The 19,344-nt window shown below is 47.5% G+C and overlaps 1 protein-coding gene across 1 annotated transcript in view; it reads left to right on the forward strand.

The window, feature by feature from the left end:
• The window catches only part of LOC126263117 (endothelin-converting enzyme 1-like), a 295,370-nt gene that overhangs the window by 55,469 nt on the left and 220,557 nt on the right, over positions 1-19,344 (forward strand). The window contains exon 2 of the mRNA XM_049960128.1: positions 10,585-12,046. Coding sequence (XP_049816085.1) covers positions 10,585-12,046 — 1,462 coding nt within the window. The remainder of the gene's footprint in view (positions 1-10,584; positions 12,047-19,344) is intronic.

Genomic DNA, 19,344 nt, shown 5'->3' on the forward strand with positions numbered 1-19,344 from the left:
TGTCAGACAAACCCTAGTTCTGCGTAAAGCACCACGATGGACGTATCCATGTGTAGGGCATCTGAAGTGAACGAACGTTGCTTGCTTGCAGTTGTGTTCGTCATACGAGCCAGCCTCATATGGGATAGCTTGTGGTACCATTGACTACAGAACGTTATCAACTCTGATATAGATACACTGTGCGATCTAAAGTATCCGGACACCCCCAAAAACACACGTTTTTCATATTAGGTGCACTGCGCTGCCACCTAATGCCAGGTACTCCATATCATTGACTTCAATAGTAATTAGACACCATGCAATAGCAGAATCGGGCGCTCCGCGGAACTCACGGACTTCGAACGTGGTCAGGTGATCGGGTGTCACTTGTGTCATACGTCTATACGCGAGATTTCCACAATCCTAAACATCCCTAGGTCCACTATTTCCGATGTGATAGTGAAGTGGAAACGTGAAGTGAAACGTACAGCACAAAAGCGTACAGGCTGACCTCGTCTGTTGACTCACAGAGACCGCCGAGAACTGAAGAAGGTCGTAAAATGTAATAGGCACACATCTATCCAGACCATCACACAGGAATTCCAAACTGCATCAGGATCCACTGTAAATACGATGATAGATAGACGGTAGGTGATAAAACTTGGATTTCATTGCCGAGTGGCTGCTCATAAGCCACACGTCACACCGGTAAATTCTAAACGATGCTTCGCTTGGTATAAGGAGCGTAAACATTGAGCGATTGAACAGTGGAAAAACGTTGTGTGGGGTGACAAATCACGGTACACAACGTGGCGATCCGATGACAGGTTGTGGGTATGGCGAATGCTTATGAACGTCATCTGCCAGCGTGTGTAGTGCCAACAGTAAAATTCGGAGGCGGTGGTGTTATGGTGCGGTAGTGTTTTTCATGGAGGGAGCTTGCCCCCCTTGTTGTTTTGCGTGGAACTATCACAACACAAGCCTACATTGATGTTTTAAGCATCTTCTTGCTTCCCACTGTGGAGAAGCAATTCGGGTATGGCAATTGCATCTTTCAACACGATCGAGCACCTGTTCATAATGCACAGCCTGTGGCGGAGTGGTTACACGACAATAACATCCCTGTAATGAGCTGGCCTGCAGAGACTCCTGACCTGAATCCTATAGACAATCTTTAGGATGTTTTGGATCGCCGACTTCGTACCAGGCCTCACCGACCGACAGCGATACTTCTCCTCAGTGCACCACTCGGTGAAGAATGGGCTGCCATTCCCCAAGAAACCTTACAGCACCTGATTGAACGTACACCTGCGAGAGTGGAAGATGTCATCAAGTCTAAGGGTAGCCCAACACCATACTGAATTCCAGATTTACCGATGAAGGGCGCCACGAACTTGTAAGTCATTTTCAGCCAGGTGTCCGGATACTTTTGATCACATAGTGTAGCTAGTAATATGGACAACAAGCGCTACATTTCTGACGTGTTGAGGCCAGTGGCTGTGGTCTTTCTTGGAGGTCTCCACAACATTGCCTTTCAACAAAATAACAGAAGATTGCTTGTTGCCCCTGCAGCCCTGACTTAACTCGAAACACCCCCCCAGACCTCCCCCCCCATTGGAAATATTTAGCCACGGTTTGCCGGGACAGTGGCACGCCATCGTTTGTGAGCCACTACGATTGATGAGCTCCGGTATAAAGTTGAAGTAGCATGAACTGGTGCACACGTATCTGTCATCCAACGTATCTGTCAACGACATGGGTAAGAGCCTTTTTTGTCTCCTGACACGGCAGCTCTGTGTGCTAAACTGTTGTGTGCTTGATAAGGGTAGTGGTCTATGATAGAGTTGAAGTGTAAACGCTATCCTCGTTGCCTCCTCACACGAATATCAGTACTGTCAGGGTGAAAACTGATACCGTGTCTTCAGAAAAGAGCGTTATGTTCCGCGGCTGCCTACCCCACAAAGACAGGTTTCACGCCCATGTGACACAAGCTCCTCTCTGAACCCGATTTAGAGGAGGGGCCCTGAGAGGCCTTCTGGCACGCAATCCCTGCTCATGGAGCCTATTTCGTAACATTTCTGTCGACACATGCATTTCTGCATCTGCCTGGAACTGCCGCTGTAGAAGTGTCACATTGTGTTGAGGGTGTCTACTCGTATACGCAGATGCCGGTCCTGCACACCTGTTGTTTTTCTTCCATGGCCACTACTGTGACGATCCTTAACTGATCCTGTCTCCAGAAACTTGTTTCCGATTCGAAAGACGTCACTTCGACTAACGGTGATGTTCACCTGCTTCATTCACTGCCCCTTTGGAGTGACTAATCGGAGCCCCTGACTGTAAGCGATTGTTGTCTGAGCCATCCTGAAGCAATATAACTCCGGTAATGTCATACAGCACAGTGTTTACAGGTGACACGGTTACCGCAGACTGCACATACTACCCCCTGTGGTAGAAACATGGATTGTTTCCACTAGAATTACATTACAAACAAGCCACTATGTTGATATCATAACGTGGTTCTGGGTCAGAACGCTCAAGTTTTGTCAATATGCAACATTATTTTGAATATTGTAGGTAAACAAATAAAAGCACCCTCCTACAAATACACTCCTGGAAATTGAAATAAGAACACCGTGAATTCATTGTCCCAGGAAGGGGAAACTTTATTGACACATTCCTGGGGTCAGATACATCACATGATCACACTGACAGAACCACAGGCACATAGACACAGGCAACAGAGCATGCACAATGTCGGCACTAGTACAGTGTATATCCACCTTTCGCAGCAATGCAGGCTGCTATTCTCCCATGGAGACGATCGTAGAGATGCTGGATGTAGTCCTGTGGAACTGCTTGCCATGCCATTTCCACCTGGCGCCTCAGTTGGACCAGCGTTCGTGCTGGACGTGCAGACCGCGTGAGACGACGCTTCATCCAGTCCCAAACATGCTCAATGGGGGACAGATCCGGAGATCTTGCTGGCCAGGGTAGTTGACTTACACCTTCTAGAGCACGTTGGGTGGCACGGGATACATGCGGACGTGCATTGTCCTGTTGGAACAGCAAGTTCCCTTGCCGGTCTAGGAATGGTAGAACGATGGGTTCGATGACGGTTTGGATGTACCGTGCACTATTCAGTGTCCCCTCGACGATCACCAGTGGTGTACGGCCAGTGTAGGAGATCGCTCCCCACACCATGATGCCGGGTGTTGGCCCTGTGTGCCTCGGTCGCATGCAGTCCTGATTGTGGCGCTCACCTGCACGGCGCCAAACACGCATACGACCATCATTGGCACCAAGGCAGAAGCGACTCTCATCGCTGAAGGCGACACGTCTCCATTCGTCCCTCCATTCACGCCTGTCGCGACACCACTGGAGGCGGGCAGCACGATGTTGGGGCGTGAGCGGAAGACGGCCTAACGGTGTGCGGGACCGTAGCCCAGCTTCATGGAGACGGTTGCGAATGGTCCTCGCCGATACCCCAGGAGCAACAGTGTCCCTAATTTGCTGGGAAGTGGCGGTGCGGTCCCCTACGGCACTGCGTGGGATCCTACGGTCTTGGCGTGCATCCGTGCGTCGCTGCGGTCCGGTCCCAGGTCGACGGGCACGTGCACCTTCCGCCGACCACTGGCGACAACATCGATGTACTGTGGAGACCTCACGCCCCACGTGTTGAGCAATTCGGCGGTACGTCCACCCGGCCTCCCGCATGCCCGCTATACGCCCTCGCTCAAAGTCCGTCAACTGCACATACGGTTCACGTCCACGCTGTCGCGGCATGCTACCAGTGTTAAAGACTGCGATGGAGCTCCGTATGCCACGGCAAACTGGCTGACACTGACGGCGGCGGTGCACAAATGCTGCGCAGCTAGCGCCATTCGACGGCCAACACCGCGGTTCCTGGTGTGTCCGCTGTGCCGTGCGTGTGATCATTGCTTGTACAGCCCTCTCGCAGTGTCCGGAGCAAGTATGGTGGGTCTGACACACCGGTGTCAATGTGTTCTTTTTTCCATTTCCAGGAGTGTATGTTGGTCAGTCTCATTGATGCTCAGCCAACAGGCCGCCTACCGCCTACCGCAACCTGCCTCTCTGGAGCTGTCTCAGTCCAAACAATCTCCTCCCCCCCCCAACCCCCCTCCCCATCCCCCCACCAGCGGGTCAGCGGCCTTGATCAGCTGCACAACTCTGTGGTAAGACGCGTGGGGCGGTTACAGGCGCGAGATTTTTTTACGATGTCTTGGTTTTATGTAAGTATTACGGCAACAGGCGATGACCGCATAGGCTAATGGTTCAAAGGAGGTGGCAAGCAGTACCATCGGTAATGACAACCCCTGTATGACAGAGCACTAAACCGAGAATGCATCTACTGCGGAAATCATTTGGTAGGAGTAAAAAATCTATTCTTATATGTGGGGATTTGAAATGATGTGACACACTTCTTTGTTACCTGCAACTTTCACTAAATCGATGTTCACTGGCACTAGATACTACCACGGGAAGAAGGCTGTGAACAAAGTATCTCAACACTGAGGTGACAGAGGTCATGTGGCATCTCATACCGTGTCGGACCTCCTTTTGCTCAGCATGGTGCTGCAAATCGACGTGGCGTGGACTCAACAAGTCGTTGGAAGACCCTACAGAAATATTTAGCCACGCTGCCTCAATGTTGTTGTTGTGGTCTTCAGTCCTGAGACTGGTTTGATGCAGCTCTCCATGCTGCTCTATCCTGTGCCAGCTTCTTCATCTCCCAGTACCTACTGCAGCCTACATCCTTCTGTATCTGCTTAGTGTATTCATCTCTTGGTCTCCCTCTACGATTTTTACCCTCCACGCTGCCCTCCAATACTCTATTGGTGATCCCTCGATTCCTCAGAACATGTCCTACCAACCGATCCCTTCTTCTAGTCAAGTTGTGCCACAAATTTCTCTTTCCAATTCTATTCAGTACCTCCTCATTACTTATGTGCTCTACCCACCTAATCTTCAGCATTCGTGTGTAGCACCACATTTCGAAAGCTTCTATTCTCTTCTTGTCCAAGCTATTTATCGTCCACGTTTCACTTCAATACATGGCTACACTCCATACAAGTACTTTCAGAAACGACTTCCTGACATTTTAATCTATACTCGATGTCAACAAATTTCTCTTCGTCAGAAATGCTTTCCTTGCCATTGCCAGTCTACAGTTTATATCCTCTCTACTTCGACCATAATCAGTTATTTTGCTCCCCAAATAGCAAAACTCCTTTACTACTTTAAGTGTCTCATTACCTAATCTAATTCCCTCAGCATCACCCGACTTAATTCGACTACATTCCATTATCCTCGTTTTGCTTTTGTTGATGTTCATCTTATATCCTCCTTTCAAGACACTGTCCATTCCGTTCAACTGCTCTTCCAAGTCCTTTGCTGTCTCTGACAGAATTACAATGTCATAGGCGAACCTCAAAGTTTTTATTTCTTCTCCATGGATTTTAATACCTACTCCGAACTTTTCATTTGTTTCCTTTACTGCTTGCTCAATATACAGATTGAATAACATCGAGGATAAGCTACAACCCTGTCTCAGTCCCTTCCCAACCACTGCTTCCCTTTCATACCCCTCGACTCTTATAACTGCCATCTGCTTTCTGTACAAATTGTAAATAGCCTTTCGCTCTCTGCCTCTACAGCCATCCATAACAACGAAAGTGTTTCGGTTGCAGGATTTTGTACACGAACTGTCTCGATTACGTCTCATAAATGTTCAATGAGATTTATGTTGAGCGATCTGGGCGGCCAAATCATTCGTTCGAATTGTGCAGAATGTTCGTCAAACCAATTGCGAACAATTGTGGCCCAGTGACATGGCGCATTGTCATCCAGTTGCTGCAGATAGTCTCCACGTCGGTGAACATAACTATTCGCAGTCAGTGAACGGTTCAATGGGACCAGAGGAGCCAGTCCATTCCACGTAAACACGGCCCACTTCGTTATAGAGCCGCCACCAACTTGCGCACTGCCTTGTTGACAACCTGCGTCCACCAGTGCTCTGTCTTTTTATACTATCTGTACTTGATATTACCGCCACCTGTGTACGTGCATATCACTATCCTATGACTTCTGTGACGACAGTGTATAATGCTTTTTTCTTCGGAGGGGAGGAGGAGTGGGGGGAGGAGTTACGCTCCGGCCTGCCCATTTCCATTTCTTGACCTGATGATTAGTCGGATAGTTTTATAAAATGCATATTGGATACCGCCTGCTCCGGGGTTCCACTGTGTTGGCATGAGATTTTATTTTATTTTATTGTGCCTTCCGGTTTTGGTTCTGACAAAGCTGTAAGCTATGTGTGGGAGACTCCCGTACTTCATCAGAGGAATCGAAACGTATATGGAACATAGTTTACAAGCAAATTATTAAAACTATAGGCATTCAGGATACAGTTTATAGCCTTTACTGTGTGATTACCTGTAAGGTTTCCTATGTCTAGCAACTGTACTGCATGTATTGTATATTTCTGTTGGTGAATAACAAAGGTCGTTAATACATAAAACTACTACTTGTTTATTGTGCTGGTTGTTTTGTCATGTTGCTTTCTGAAGAATGAAGGAAGCTTAATATCATGTGCATTCGCTGCAGTTACTATTGCGTATTTGTTTAGCAATTATTATGTACAAAATCGGTACCCGTCGCAAGAGTCACAAGGAAAACACTTGGAAGATCACACAGTGTGTTGCTGTGCAACGACACCGATTCAGGGGACGAATGTAGACAGACATATTACCGGTATGTACAGGCAAAAAAAAGAAGATTACGTAGCCGGGATATAGAGGGGGAACTTACTCCGAAGGTAGTACACTAGTAATTAAACTTCTGAACTTGAGCCTGAGACGCTTGCCCTATCTATTTTTCCATGCTGTTCTATGACTCTACCCCATCCAAAATACTTTTATTTTAATGAAGAGGTTGTAATATATGAACACTTTTGTACGACACAGTTAATTTCATTCCACATGAAGTTTATGTGGAACGTCGCTACCGGTTCTAATTGCACTCACTTTACGAATGCAGCCAGTCATCGATCACGAGCCTGCGTGAGTCTGCCACTGCCGGTGCAATGGTCTTTTCATTACGTAACAATATTTTAGACACGAAATTCAAATCTGAGCTTCAAAATCTCACATTAGTCAGGCACATAATATTCGTCCGTCTTGCGTTTTTAATCTGATGCGACTTTCAGCCTAATCTTTCTGCGAAATACTTCACTTTTACCTGCATCGGGGCACGAACTCCTGGGACCTGCCCTGCAGGCTTGCTCAGGCTCGACTGACTCGCTCCTTAGGGCCAAAAGGTCTCCGGGCACAAACCTCTCCCTTCTAGAAGCGTGACTCATCCCTGTGAGCGATGCCGCTGCGCTGTAGCAGATTCGATCTTTCAAGTGCAGGATTTATATCTGCAGCCCTGCAGTACAAGTCCTGTAACTTCCGAATACTTCCTGTACATAAAGATTTACTCACTGTTTGTATAAATCAATGCAGATAATGAATTGAGATCCATATAACATATATACTCTCTAAGAGACAAAAAAGAAAAAAAAGGACCACGAAGGAATTATCCAAATGGGACGGAAATCAACGAATGTGGCCGCGCGGTTTGAGGCACGATGTCACGGATTGCGCGGCCCCTCATGCCGGAGGCTCGAGTCCTCCCTCGGGCATGGATGTGTGTGTGTGTTGTTCTTAGCATATGTTAGATTGACGTAGTTTAAGTAGTGTGTAAGTCTAGGGACCGATGACCTCAGCAGTTTGGTCCCTTAGGAATTCACACACATTTGAACATTTTTCAACGAATGTGATGTACATGTACTAACAAACAAAAGGATTATAAGTTCAAAAAACTTGCATAACTTATTTAAGAGAAAGAGCTCCACAAATTGAGCAAGTCAGTAAGACGTTAGTCCACCTCTGGCTGTTATGCAAGCAGTTTCTCATCCTGGCACTGCTTGATGTACACTACTGGCCATTAAAATTGCTACACCAAGAAGAAATGCAGATGATAAACGGGTATTCATTGGACAAATATATTATACTAGAACTGACATGTGATCACATTTTCACACAATTTGAGTGCATAGATCCTGAGAAATCAGTACCCAGAACAACCACCTCTGGCCGTAATAACGGCCTTGATAAGCCTGGGCATTAAGTCAAACAGAGCTTGGATGGCGTGTACAGGTACAGACGCCCATGCAGCGTCAACACGATACCACAGTTCATCAAGAGTAGTGACTGGCGTATGGTGACGAGCCAGTTGCTCGGCTACCATTGACCAGACGTTTTCAATTTGTGAGAGATCTGGAGAATGTGTTGGCCAGGTCAGCAATCGAACATTTTCTGTATCCAGAAAGGCCCATACAGTACCTGCAACATGCGGTCATGCATTATCCTGCTGAAATGTAGGGTTTCGCAGGGATCGAATGAAGGGTAGAGCTACGGGTCGTAACACATCTGAAATGTAACGTCCACTGTTAAAACTGCCGTCAGTGCGAAGAAGAGGTGACCGAGACGTGTAAACAATGGCACCCCATACCAACACGTCGGGTGATGGCGATGACGAATACACGCTTCCAATGTGCGTTCACCGCGATGACGCCAAACACGGATGTGAGCATCATGATGCTGTAAACACAACCTGGATGCGTCCGAAAAAAAAAAAAAAAAAAAAACGTTTTTCCATTCGTGCACCCAGGTTCGTCGTTGAGTACACCATCGCAGGCGTTCTTGTCTGTGATGCAGCGTCAAGGGTAACCGCAGCCATGGTCTCCGAGCTGGTAGTCCATGCTGCTGCAAACGTCGTCGAACTGTTCGTGCAGATGGTTGTTGTCTTGCAAACGTCCCCATCAGGGATCGAGACGTGGCTGCTCGATCCGTTACAGCCATGCGGATAAGATGCCTGTCATCTCGACTGCTAGTGATGCGAGGCCGTTGGGATTCAGCACGGCGTTCCGTATTATCTTCCTGAACCCGCCGATTCCACATTCTGCTAACAGTCATTGGATCTCGACCAACGCCAGCAGTATTGTCGCGATACGATAAATCTCAATCGTGATAGGCTACAATCCGACCTTTACCAAAGTCGGAAACGTCATGGTACACATTTCTCCTCCTTACACGAGGTATCACAACAACGTTTCACCAGGCAACGCCGGTCAATTGCTGTTTGTGTATGAGAAATCGGTTGGAAACTTTACTCATGTCAGCACGTTGTAGGTGTCGCCACCGGCTCCAACCTTGTGTGTATGCTCTGAAAAGCTAATCATTTGCATATCATAGCATCTTCTTCCTGTCGGCTAAATTTCGCGACTGTAGCACGTCATCTTCGTGGTGTAGCAATTTTAGTGGCCAATAGTGTAGTTGTTGGCTGTCCCCCTGAGGGATACCGTGCAAAATTATGTCCATCTGCCGTGTTAGTCGTCAGAATCCTGACCTGGTTGGAGGGCTCTTCACAGTATGGTCCAAACGTTCTCATTTGGGAAGCGATCCGGCGACCTTGCTGGCGAAGGCAGGATTTGGCAAATACGAAGATCAGCAGTAGAAACTCTCGCCGGGTGCGGGTGGCGTTTATCTTAGCTTAAATTTTTTACAATACAAAGGTCTATAGATATTAGTATTGACGTAAATTTCAACTTCATACCTCTACCCGTCCCTGAGAAAAAGGAGTCTTAACAGACGGACGGAGTGTCGGCCAGCAAAGTGACCCAGTAAGGGTTCCGTTTTTACCGACTAAGGTAAGGAACGCTAAAAAAGATATCTCTGTTTAAATACCTGACGTTGTCGGCTGGAGAGCGATTTAATTTAAAGAAACTAGTAATCCAGTTGATCGATAGTAGATATGCCGGATTACTAGCTTCGACAGGACTACGCAGCCATCTTCAGATTATGAAATCGTGCTGTGCGATAAATCGCACATTTGTTTTCGCACGACCATAATGTACCGATAATAATGGATAATAGAACTGTGTCCTCATAGTAAGAGTTATAGAATTGTGCCACATCGAGAAGTGCTTCACGTGCCTTGGTTGGAAATATGTTCCCTGTATCCAACACAGATACGTGCGCCACTTCTTGACGTGCCACACTTCCATGACTCTGTCTTGCCATGAGGACACAGCCATATTTTTTGATGTTCTACTCTTATTTTATTACGAGTACGTTGTGATGGTACGGAAACAAATGTGCCGTTTATCACACAGGAAGATTTCGTAACCTGTACGCTGTGGATCTGAAGATGGCCACGTAGTCCTGTCGAAACTAGTAATCCTGTGTACCTACATGCAATCGAGTCTCTAAAAACTTCATACTTGAAGCTTCGTTTACATTTATCCCTGTTTGTTTTCTTGTCTTATTTTACATTGTACCTCACATCTGGCTGAGCATACCGGTTTTCGTCGGGCTTCAGTATTCCTGTTAACATTTTAAGTACATTCTGTATTTTACGTCCTACACTTGCTCGGGCATCTGGTTGTCCAGAACTATTGAAGATCGTACAAGATCTTTACATTTGACAGTAAAATTCGGCAATCGTTAATCATCTAACTGATGCCGTTAATTGTTCCAGGATTCCGAGAAGGTGAACGAGCAAGGCCGGTTAAATGGTATACTAGAAGAAGATATAGAGACACTCACAACGACGACGTCCAGCCGCAGGCCGACGGCTGGAACGAGGCAGCCTGCCGCTAGCACGACGGAGGCTGCGGTGGTGACGGAACGGAAAGCGTCATCCGAGGACAGCAAGGCGAGGACTGTCGGCGCGGTGGGCACCAATGTCACCACCGAATCGCCAGTAACTGCCGCAACAGAGGGGCCCATTACACCACCGGCGCCTTCGACCGGAAAATCGGTGGCACAGACGACGCGTGACTACACCGAAGGTACCACGCACAGCTCAGTCATCGAACACGCCACTCTCCCTCCCACTCATACAAACACCACCACTACTGGACCACAACCAGCGCCGACGAGCGACGAATCAGTGGTACAGACGACGCTCGACCACCGCAGCACACTCAGTGGTGGCGTCAGTCACAGCTCAGGCACTGAAGACGTTACTCTCCCTCCCAATCGTGAACTGGCGCCATCGAGTGGAGAGTCAGTGGCACAGACGACGCATCACCGCGGCAGTACACTCACAGAGGACGCCACACTCAGCTCAGCCACTGAAAACGTCACTCATCCCGTGTCTCACACAGACACAACCACTGTTAGACCTCAGTCACCGCCGATCGTCTTCGTCTCTTCGCCAACCAGTGACGTACCAACAAGTTACTTGCCCAGCAGCATTTCCCCCGTTGTTGTAGACCACGGACCTGTGACGACTACCAGTAAACCACACTCCACTACTCCGTATGGGACCACCGAATCTTTGGGACCGCGAGTTAGCGACACTGACAGGCTCTTCTTAGTTTCCGAGTCGGCTAACGACTCCTCCACACCTGCCAATACTGTCACTGGCGCATCACCAACACCTGCAGACCGTACCGAGACTACGACTGCCAGGACAGCTGATGAAGTGGTTACAACTAGCGCCAGTGCCACTGAGAGCGACCGCTCTGGCTTGCGACGGCTCGTCGTGTCGTCATCTTCCGAGGAACAGACGACGGTTATGAGTGTAGCAACGAGCAGTGGAAACCCCAGCTCCGGCACTGACGACGGTCTTCTCGTCGCTCAGAACGACAGCTCCCTGACGACGCTAGGCAGTGGGACGACGACCGCCGGGCCGAACTTCGCCCGGGAAGCCTCGACCCGCGCGACTCACCTGGAGTCCGAAGCAGCCACTCCAGCGCCGACTGTGGCCTCGACGAGTAGGGTGAGCGACCACAGTTCCGCGAGTACCCTCACGACGAGCAGGTACGTCGTGGAGCATATCGCCCATTCGGGCTCCTCAGCCGCTACATCCGAGCGAGAAGACGAAACTGTGCCAACGACGACAACGGAAACTGCTACGACCACCAACAGGACGACGGCAGCCTCCAGCGTAGACTCTGCTCTCGAGCCCATTGTGCCAACGACTCGAGCTCCAGGTATGAGTAATGAAAGTAATCGTGAATTATATTAAGCTCCACTCTATTTTCTGCACGCTTTATTTCCACTAAAGTAACTGACAAATAGCGTGTCTGGCGAATTGGGATTCTATCGTTAAATGACGACGGCTGCTGAGACTTACAATGTGTGATAGATGTGACCATCTGCTGAACATCAGTAGTGGCTGTATCAGACCTAAATACTTTTTGAAAGATATAACCACCATTTGACTGTGCAACCACATCAGGTGAAGAAGTCATCCTAATTGCCAGTAAATTAGCCTATTACACAAATGGTCTCGTATTTACCTCTGACAATATTGGTTTACATAACCGAAGATACATAGTTTGTTGATGACATTTGTTCTACTCAAGTCTAACGATCGTTGACCCTTTGAAAAAGAAAGTTGCTATTCACCATACAGCGGAGATGCTGAGTCGTAGATAGGCACAACAAAAAGACTGTCACAAATGAGCTTTCGGCCATCGAAGCCTTTGTCCAAAATAGACGACACACACAAACACACACACACAAACACAAGCGCGCGCGCAAAAGTAACTCACACACACACATGACTGCAGTCTCAGGACAAAGACCTCATTGGCCGAAAGCTTTTTTGTGACAATCTTTTTATCGAGCGTATCTGCGACTCAGCATCTCCGCTACATGGTGAGTAGCAACTTTCCTTTTCATAATATTGTTACATTCCATCCTGGATTTTCCTTTGTTTGATTAGTTGATACTTTTAACACTTGATAATGGCCTAAGACCGAAATGTAGATTGTGGAAAAAAAACCGTCTTGTACAACCAAATGGCGGTTACATCTTTGAAAAAGTTTCATATGACTGTGGCTCCATACCAAAGTAAAATCACTAAATGGTTTTGAGAACTTTTAACATTGCAGCGCGTCAGAAATTGTGAATAATTTAATGATTATAAAGAATCCGCCTCGATTGCAAATAGAAACCGGATGTTGACCTAGGTTTCGGCACGGATAACCATGCCTTCCTCGGAACACACTAAAACTACAAACTGCCTAAAGAGGCATGGTCCAACATTAATACATTAGGCCCAAAAGGGCTGGGGTGAGGAAGCACGCTTGTGACGTTTGAGCTAGTACAGCTATTGACATGGTACACACGTACCACTTATTTTATATTTTATGCGAGTCTTTTGCCCTTTTGGGCCTACTGTATTAATGTTGGACCGTGCCTCTTTAGGCAATTAGTAGTTTAAAGTGTTCCGAGGTAGGTGTAGTTACCCGCGCCGAAACCTAGGTCAACATCCGCTTTTTATTTGTAATCGAGGCGGATTCTTTATAATCATTAAATCGTTTTGACTTCACATAATGCCTGTCTCAAGCAGAACCACACCGAAGCAAAGCCGCACCCTCGGTTGAACTGCCAAACTACCGCCCCTTCTCCCCTACCTTTGCGCAATTTTTAAGCAGTTTTAACAATAATTTTAATTTTGTAAGTAGGTTTAATGGAAATGAAGCACAGCGAAACGGACCGTCGTTGAAATTTTATACAATAACAACATGAGACAAACGTTTATCACAGTGATTAGCAAAAAGTCTTAAGACTTTGGACGTTCTAGCGTGTATCAGAGTATTGGCGCTACATTTCCAGTCATAGTACGATACGATATGCTTGAACAATGCAGATGGTGACCAATAGCAGAGCGTACGTTTGTTTAGACGATGGCTTAACTTACACGAACAGTGTGCAGCTGTCTACAGGACCAACGGCTAACAACTCTCGTAATAGGAGGGTCGTACAATAAGTAATACAACAAATTTTGGCGTAAGCAGGTTAGTTTTATTCAGGATTCCAATACACCATATTATTCCCCACTATTTTGACTACAGAATCATAGTTTTTCAATGTAATCTCCGTTAAATGCGACGGCCTCAAGCCGCCTTACTGTGTGCCCTCGCGGTAACCATCTACTGCTCGATGTCGGATCTAACATCTCGCTGCATCAATAGCCTCACCATCATCTAAGTACTGCTTCCCGCAGAATACATCCTTCATTGGGTCAAACAGGTGGACGTGGGAGGGTATGCTCTTTGTGGTCCTCTGTTAAGTGGTGAGGAAACTTTGAGTACCTCCAACTGGTGGGCAAGTGCGTCAGCACTACCAACAGAGACGTCCAGTTGTGCAGCGACGTGTTCGATTGTGACAGGTCGATCACCTCGAGTGAGAGTGTCCGCACGTTCCGACATTGCAGGAGTCGCAGCTGTGTGCAGCCGGACAGCACGCACGCGGGAGATCGGACAGGATCGCGCGACCTTGTTGACGCCTGGCCCAACGTCTCACCATGCTTTTGTTCACTGCCAGGTCTCCGTAGACATTCTGCAAACATCTACGAATATCTGCAATGCTCTGGTTTTCCACCAGGGTGTTGCTCTAGCGAAAAGAGTGGGGGATAATATGGTGTATTGACATCCTGAATAAAACCAGATAAAAATTGTTGCATTAGTTATTGAACAACCCTCGTCTTAGTAATTACACACAGAAGGGCTATTCATGAATTCTTTTTTAGTTGCACATCAGATAGTATCAACCGAAACTCGGGAAAAACAGAAGTTGTGACGGGAGGGGGAAGGGGGAAGTAAATCTCACATTTGCAGCAGGACAGGTGTCTATCTACACCGACTGTCAGCACAGTGTCCATTTTTGCGGTTTTCTTTGACGCGCCAGCAGACTGGCGCTCCCACAATGCTGCGCCGAACGACAACAATGGGAGTGGGAGCGAGACCAGTCTTTTCAGACTCCTCTCGGTTCTGCGTACATGACCACAATGGATATATCAGAGTGCGGAGGTTCCGAAGAGAACGACCTTTGCTTCTTTGCCGTTTTCATCGCCATACGAGCCCACAATCTCGCGTGATGACGTGTCGTGACATTGAGCACACAACACGATCAACTCTGCTTTGCATACCCGGTAATCTGGACAGCAGCAGCTACATTTTTGACGTGCTGAGGCCGGTGGTTGAGCCGTGTCTTCGACGTTGCCTTTCAACAAAATGAGGCAAGATCGCTTGTTGCCCATGCAGTCCCGACTTATCTCGATACAGAAGGTACCTCACCACAGCCCTCCTGTCATGCCACTACTTGTCAGCCACTACGACTGATGAGCTCTGGCACAAAGTCGAAGTAGCGTGTAACGACGCACCCGCGTCCCTTATCCAAGCGCAGTTCACCTCTATAACAACATGGGTTAGAGCCGTTTTTGTTGCCTGAGATAGCAGCTCTGTGCGCTAAATTTGGCACCCTGTATAGCCCGACGTCAACTACAAATTTAGCCGTGTATTCTTTCTCCTATACTGTACACGCCCAATAAGTAAAATTTCGTTATTTGCTGAGCATCTTGGTGTTGCATTTTAATGATCTCACCAAAAGTGCCCGGTCACCAGTGGACATAAATATGACGCCTTGAGGTCTGCAGGCAATACGAGGTGTGGCTAGAAAAAAACCGGACTAGTACTGGTGAAACAATAAAACGAATGCAATAAGGCTGAAAGTCGCGTGGCCTGTCACGTGACTCTCGCTCCGCCTACTGCTCGAGTTTCATCTGCCTCCTGCACTCAGACTGCCCGTGGCGTCTGTTTTAAGTAGTTGACGTTTTGTCTGTGCGTCGGAAAATGTTGAGTGTACAGAAAGAACAGCGTGTTAACATCAAATTTTGTTTCAAACTAGGAAAATCTGCAAGTGAAACGTTTGTAATGTTACAACAAGTGTACGGCGATGATTGTTTATCGCGAACACAAGTGTTTGAGTGGTTTAAACGATTTAAAGAAGGCCGCGAAGACACCAGTGATGACACTCGCACTGGCAGACCATTGTCAGCAAAAACTGATGCAAACATTGAAAAAATCGGTAAACTTGTTCGACAAGATCGCCGTTTAACAATCAGAGCAGTGTCTGAGTTAACAGGAGTTGACAAGGAAAGTGTTAGGCAGATTCTTCATGAAAGTTTCAACATGAACAAAGTGTGTTCAAAAATGGTTCCAAAGTGTCTCACAATTGAACAGAAGGAACGCCGAAGAATGATTTGTTCTGACATCCTGGAAAACATTGAAAGTGATCCCACCTTCTTACAAAATGTTATTACTTGCGATGAATCGTGGTTTTTTACTTACGATCCCGAAACTAAACGCCAATCGATGCATTGGAAAACTCCTGGTTCTCCACGACAAAAAAAAGCACGAATGTCAAAATCGAAATTCAAGGCAATGATGATTGTTTTTTTTGACATCAAAGGGATTGTGCACATTGATTGGGTACCAGAGGGACAAACAGTGAATCAGCATTACTACATTAGCGTCCTGGCTACCCTACGTGAGCGAGTACGGAGAAAACGGAACGATTTGTGGAGAAAAAAGTCATGGATCCTTCACCAAGACAATGCCCCAGCTCACAGTGCGTTGTCAGTGAAGACGTTTTTGGCAAAACACAACATTCCCATCTTAGATCATCCACCCTACTCACCTGATTTGGCCCCCTGTGACTTTTCTTTTCCCTAAAGTCAAGTCAGCTTTGAAAGGAACTAGATTTGAGACTGTTGAAGCAGTAAAAGAAAAAGCGACGGAAGTAATGTATGGACTTACCGAAAATGATCTGCAGCATTGCTATGAACAGTGGAAAATTCGTATGGCGCGGTGTAGAGACCGAGGAGGAGAGTACATTGAAGGAGATAACATGAAATTGTAAATAATTGTAAATAAATGTTTTTTCCAGCACCAGTCCGGTTTTTATCTAGCCGCACCTCGTATGCAGCTGCGGCCGTGGAAAAGGCTTCTCCTCTCAGGCAGAGAGGCAGGAGAACTCACGCACGTCTCCTACTTTTTTCTTAAACCTTCTATTTCTTTACGTTCAACTCTGGGCGATGGCCTCTCTCACCACCCCCTTGGTACTACCCTGCTCTAGGGATTAAAGTAAGAGCATAGCCGTCAATGCTCACCGCAAGACGCGAGCTTACCGAGTGTGGAACCAGATTTGTTACTGGGTTCAGAACTTTCTTGCAGACAGAGCCAACCTCGTCGCTCTTAAAGGTGCAAACTCGACGGATGTAAAGATAATTTAAGAAAGGAAGGAAAGAAGGAAGTTTAGGGGTTACGCCTCGTCGCCATCCAGGTAATTAGAGATACGGCAGAAGCTTAGACGGTGTCAAGGATGGGAAAGAAAGTCATCCGTGCTCTTTCAAAGGAACCATCCCTGCATTTGCCTGAAGGGATTTAAGGAATAGCGAAAAATCTAAATCTGGATGGCCGCACGCGGATTTGAACCGTCGTCCCCCCGAAAGCAAGTCCAGTATGCTAACCATTGTGGCACCTCGCCCGATTAATTTCAGGAGTATTTCAAGGAAGTGGATATGTATGGGGCTGTTCTCGGACAATGCATTTGTCCGTATGAAGGTAGCAACGCCCACTTGCTACCAAAGTTGTTTCGACTACGCTGCAGAAGTTTCGCTGGGAAGCCCTTACACATCCTCCAACAGTCCTGATGTCTCCTTCATGCGATTTCCATATTTTAGGAGTTCTGAAGAAAGACGTTCGTGCCCGTGATTTGCTTCCCATGAAGAGGTACACGATTGGGTACAACCGTAGTCCAGTAGGCAGCCGCGAACATTTTTCCATGGAGGCACTGACCATCTTGTCTCACATTGACGTAAATGTACTAACAGTTATGGCGATCACTTTTGAAATAATGAACAGTGTGCTTACTTTGTTTGTATCTATCTCATTTTCATTTGACTGCCCCTTGTACTTCATCTGTCAGTCATTGTCTTGCGTCTCTCCGTAGCAGAATATCCAGCACTAGCACTCACCTCGACGAGTGTTGTCTGCTCCCTACAAACTGACAACGCTCTTAACGACGCACTAACTGAACGCCTGCGGAAAACGCCAGCCCGCATCTCGTGGTCGTGCGGTAGCGTTCTCGCTTCCCACGCCCGGGTTCCCGGGTTCGATTCCCGGCGGGGTCAGGGATTTTCTCTGCCTCGTGATGGCTGGGTGTTGTGTGCTGTCCTTAGGTTAGTTAGGTTTAAGTAGTTATAAGTTCTAGGGGACTGATGACCATAGATGTTAAGTCCCATAGTGCTCAGAGCCATTTGAACCATTTTTTGTTTAAAACGCCAGTCCTAGCAACATAACGTCCTTATAGACAGCATTCCAGGTGTCAGAGTTCTATTACAGTTGTTTTCCAGGCTTACTTTCAATCTTGCCTATTAAGTTCTTCCATTGTTTGGCCAAGTTTACCTGCACTACCGGCGAGCAGCACAGTGCCACTAGAGAAAGGAAGATGACTGACCCATTCTTCCAATGACACCGATCACAGGTACAAATAAGAGCGGTAACTCTGAATCATACTGACAATTTCTGTTCCGCTTCCCTTTTTGCACGCTGTATTTCCACTAAAGTAACTGAAAAAAGCCTACTTGCATACATACACTCCTGGAAATTGAAATAAGAACACCGTGAATTCATTGTCCCAGGAAGGGGAAACTTTATTGACACATTCCTGGGGTCAGATACATCACATGATCACACTGACAGAACCACAGGCACATAGACACAGGCAACAGAGCATGCACAATGTCGGCACTAGTACAGTGTATATCCACCTTTCGCAGCAATGCAGGCTGCTATTCTCCCATGGAGACGATCGTAGAGATGATGTAGTCCTGTGGAACGGCTTGCCATGCCATTTCCACCTGGCGCCTCAGTTGGACCAGCGTTCGTGCTGGACGTGCAGACCGCGTGAGACGACGCTTCATCCAGTCCCAAACATGCTCAATGGGGGACAGATCCGGAGATCTTGCTGGCCAGGGTAGTTGACTTACACCTTCTAGAGCACGTTGGGTGGCACGGGATACATGAGGACGTGCATTGTCCTGTTGGAACAGCAAGTTCCCTTGCCGGTCTAGGAATGGTAGAACGATGGGTTCGATGACGATTTGGATGTACCGTGCACTATTCAGTGTCCCCTCGACGATCACCAGTGGTGTACGGCCAGTGTAGGAGATCGCTCCCCACACCATGATGCCGGGTGTTGGCCCTGTGTGCCTCGGTCGTATGCAGTCCTGATTGTGGCGCTCACCTGAACGGCGCCAAACACGCATACGACCATCATTGGCACCAAGGCAGAAGCGACTCTCATCGCTGAAGACGACACGTCTCCATTCGTCCCTCCATTCACGCCTGTCGCGACACCACTGGAGGCGGGCTGCACGATGTTGGGGCGTGAGCGGAAGACGGCCTAACGGTGTGCGGGACCGTAGCCCAGCTTC

This window comes from Schistocerca nitens, chromosome 6 (assembly GCF_023898315.1).
Source record: "Schistocerca nitens isolate TAMUIC-IGC-003100 chromosome 6, iqSchNite1.1, whole genome shotgun sequence".
Taxonomy (NCBI): domain Eukaryota; kingdom Metazoa; phylum Arthropoda; class Insecta; order Orthoptera; family Acrididae; genus Schistocerca; species Schistocerca nitens.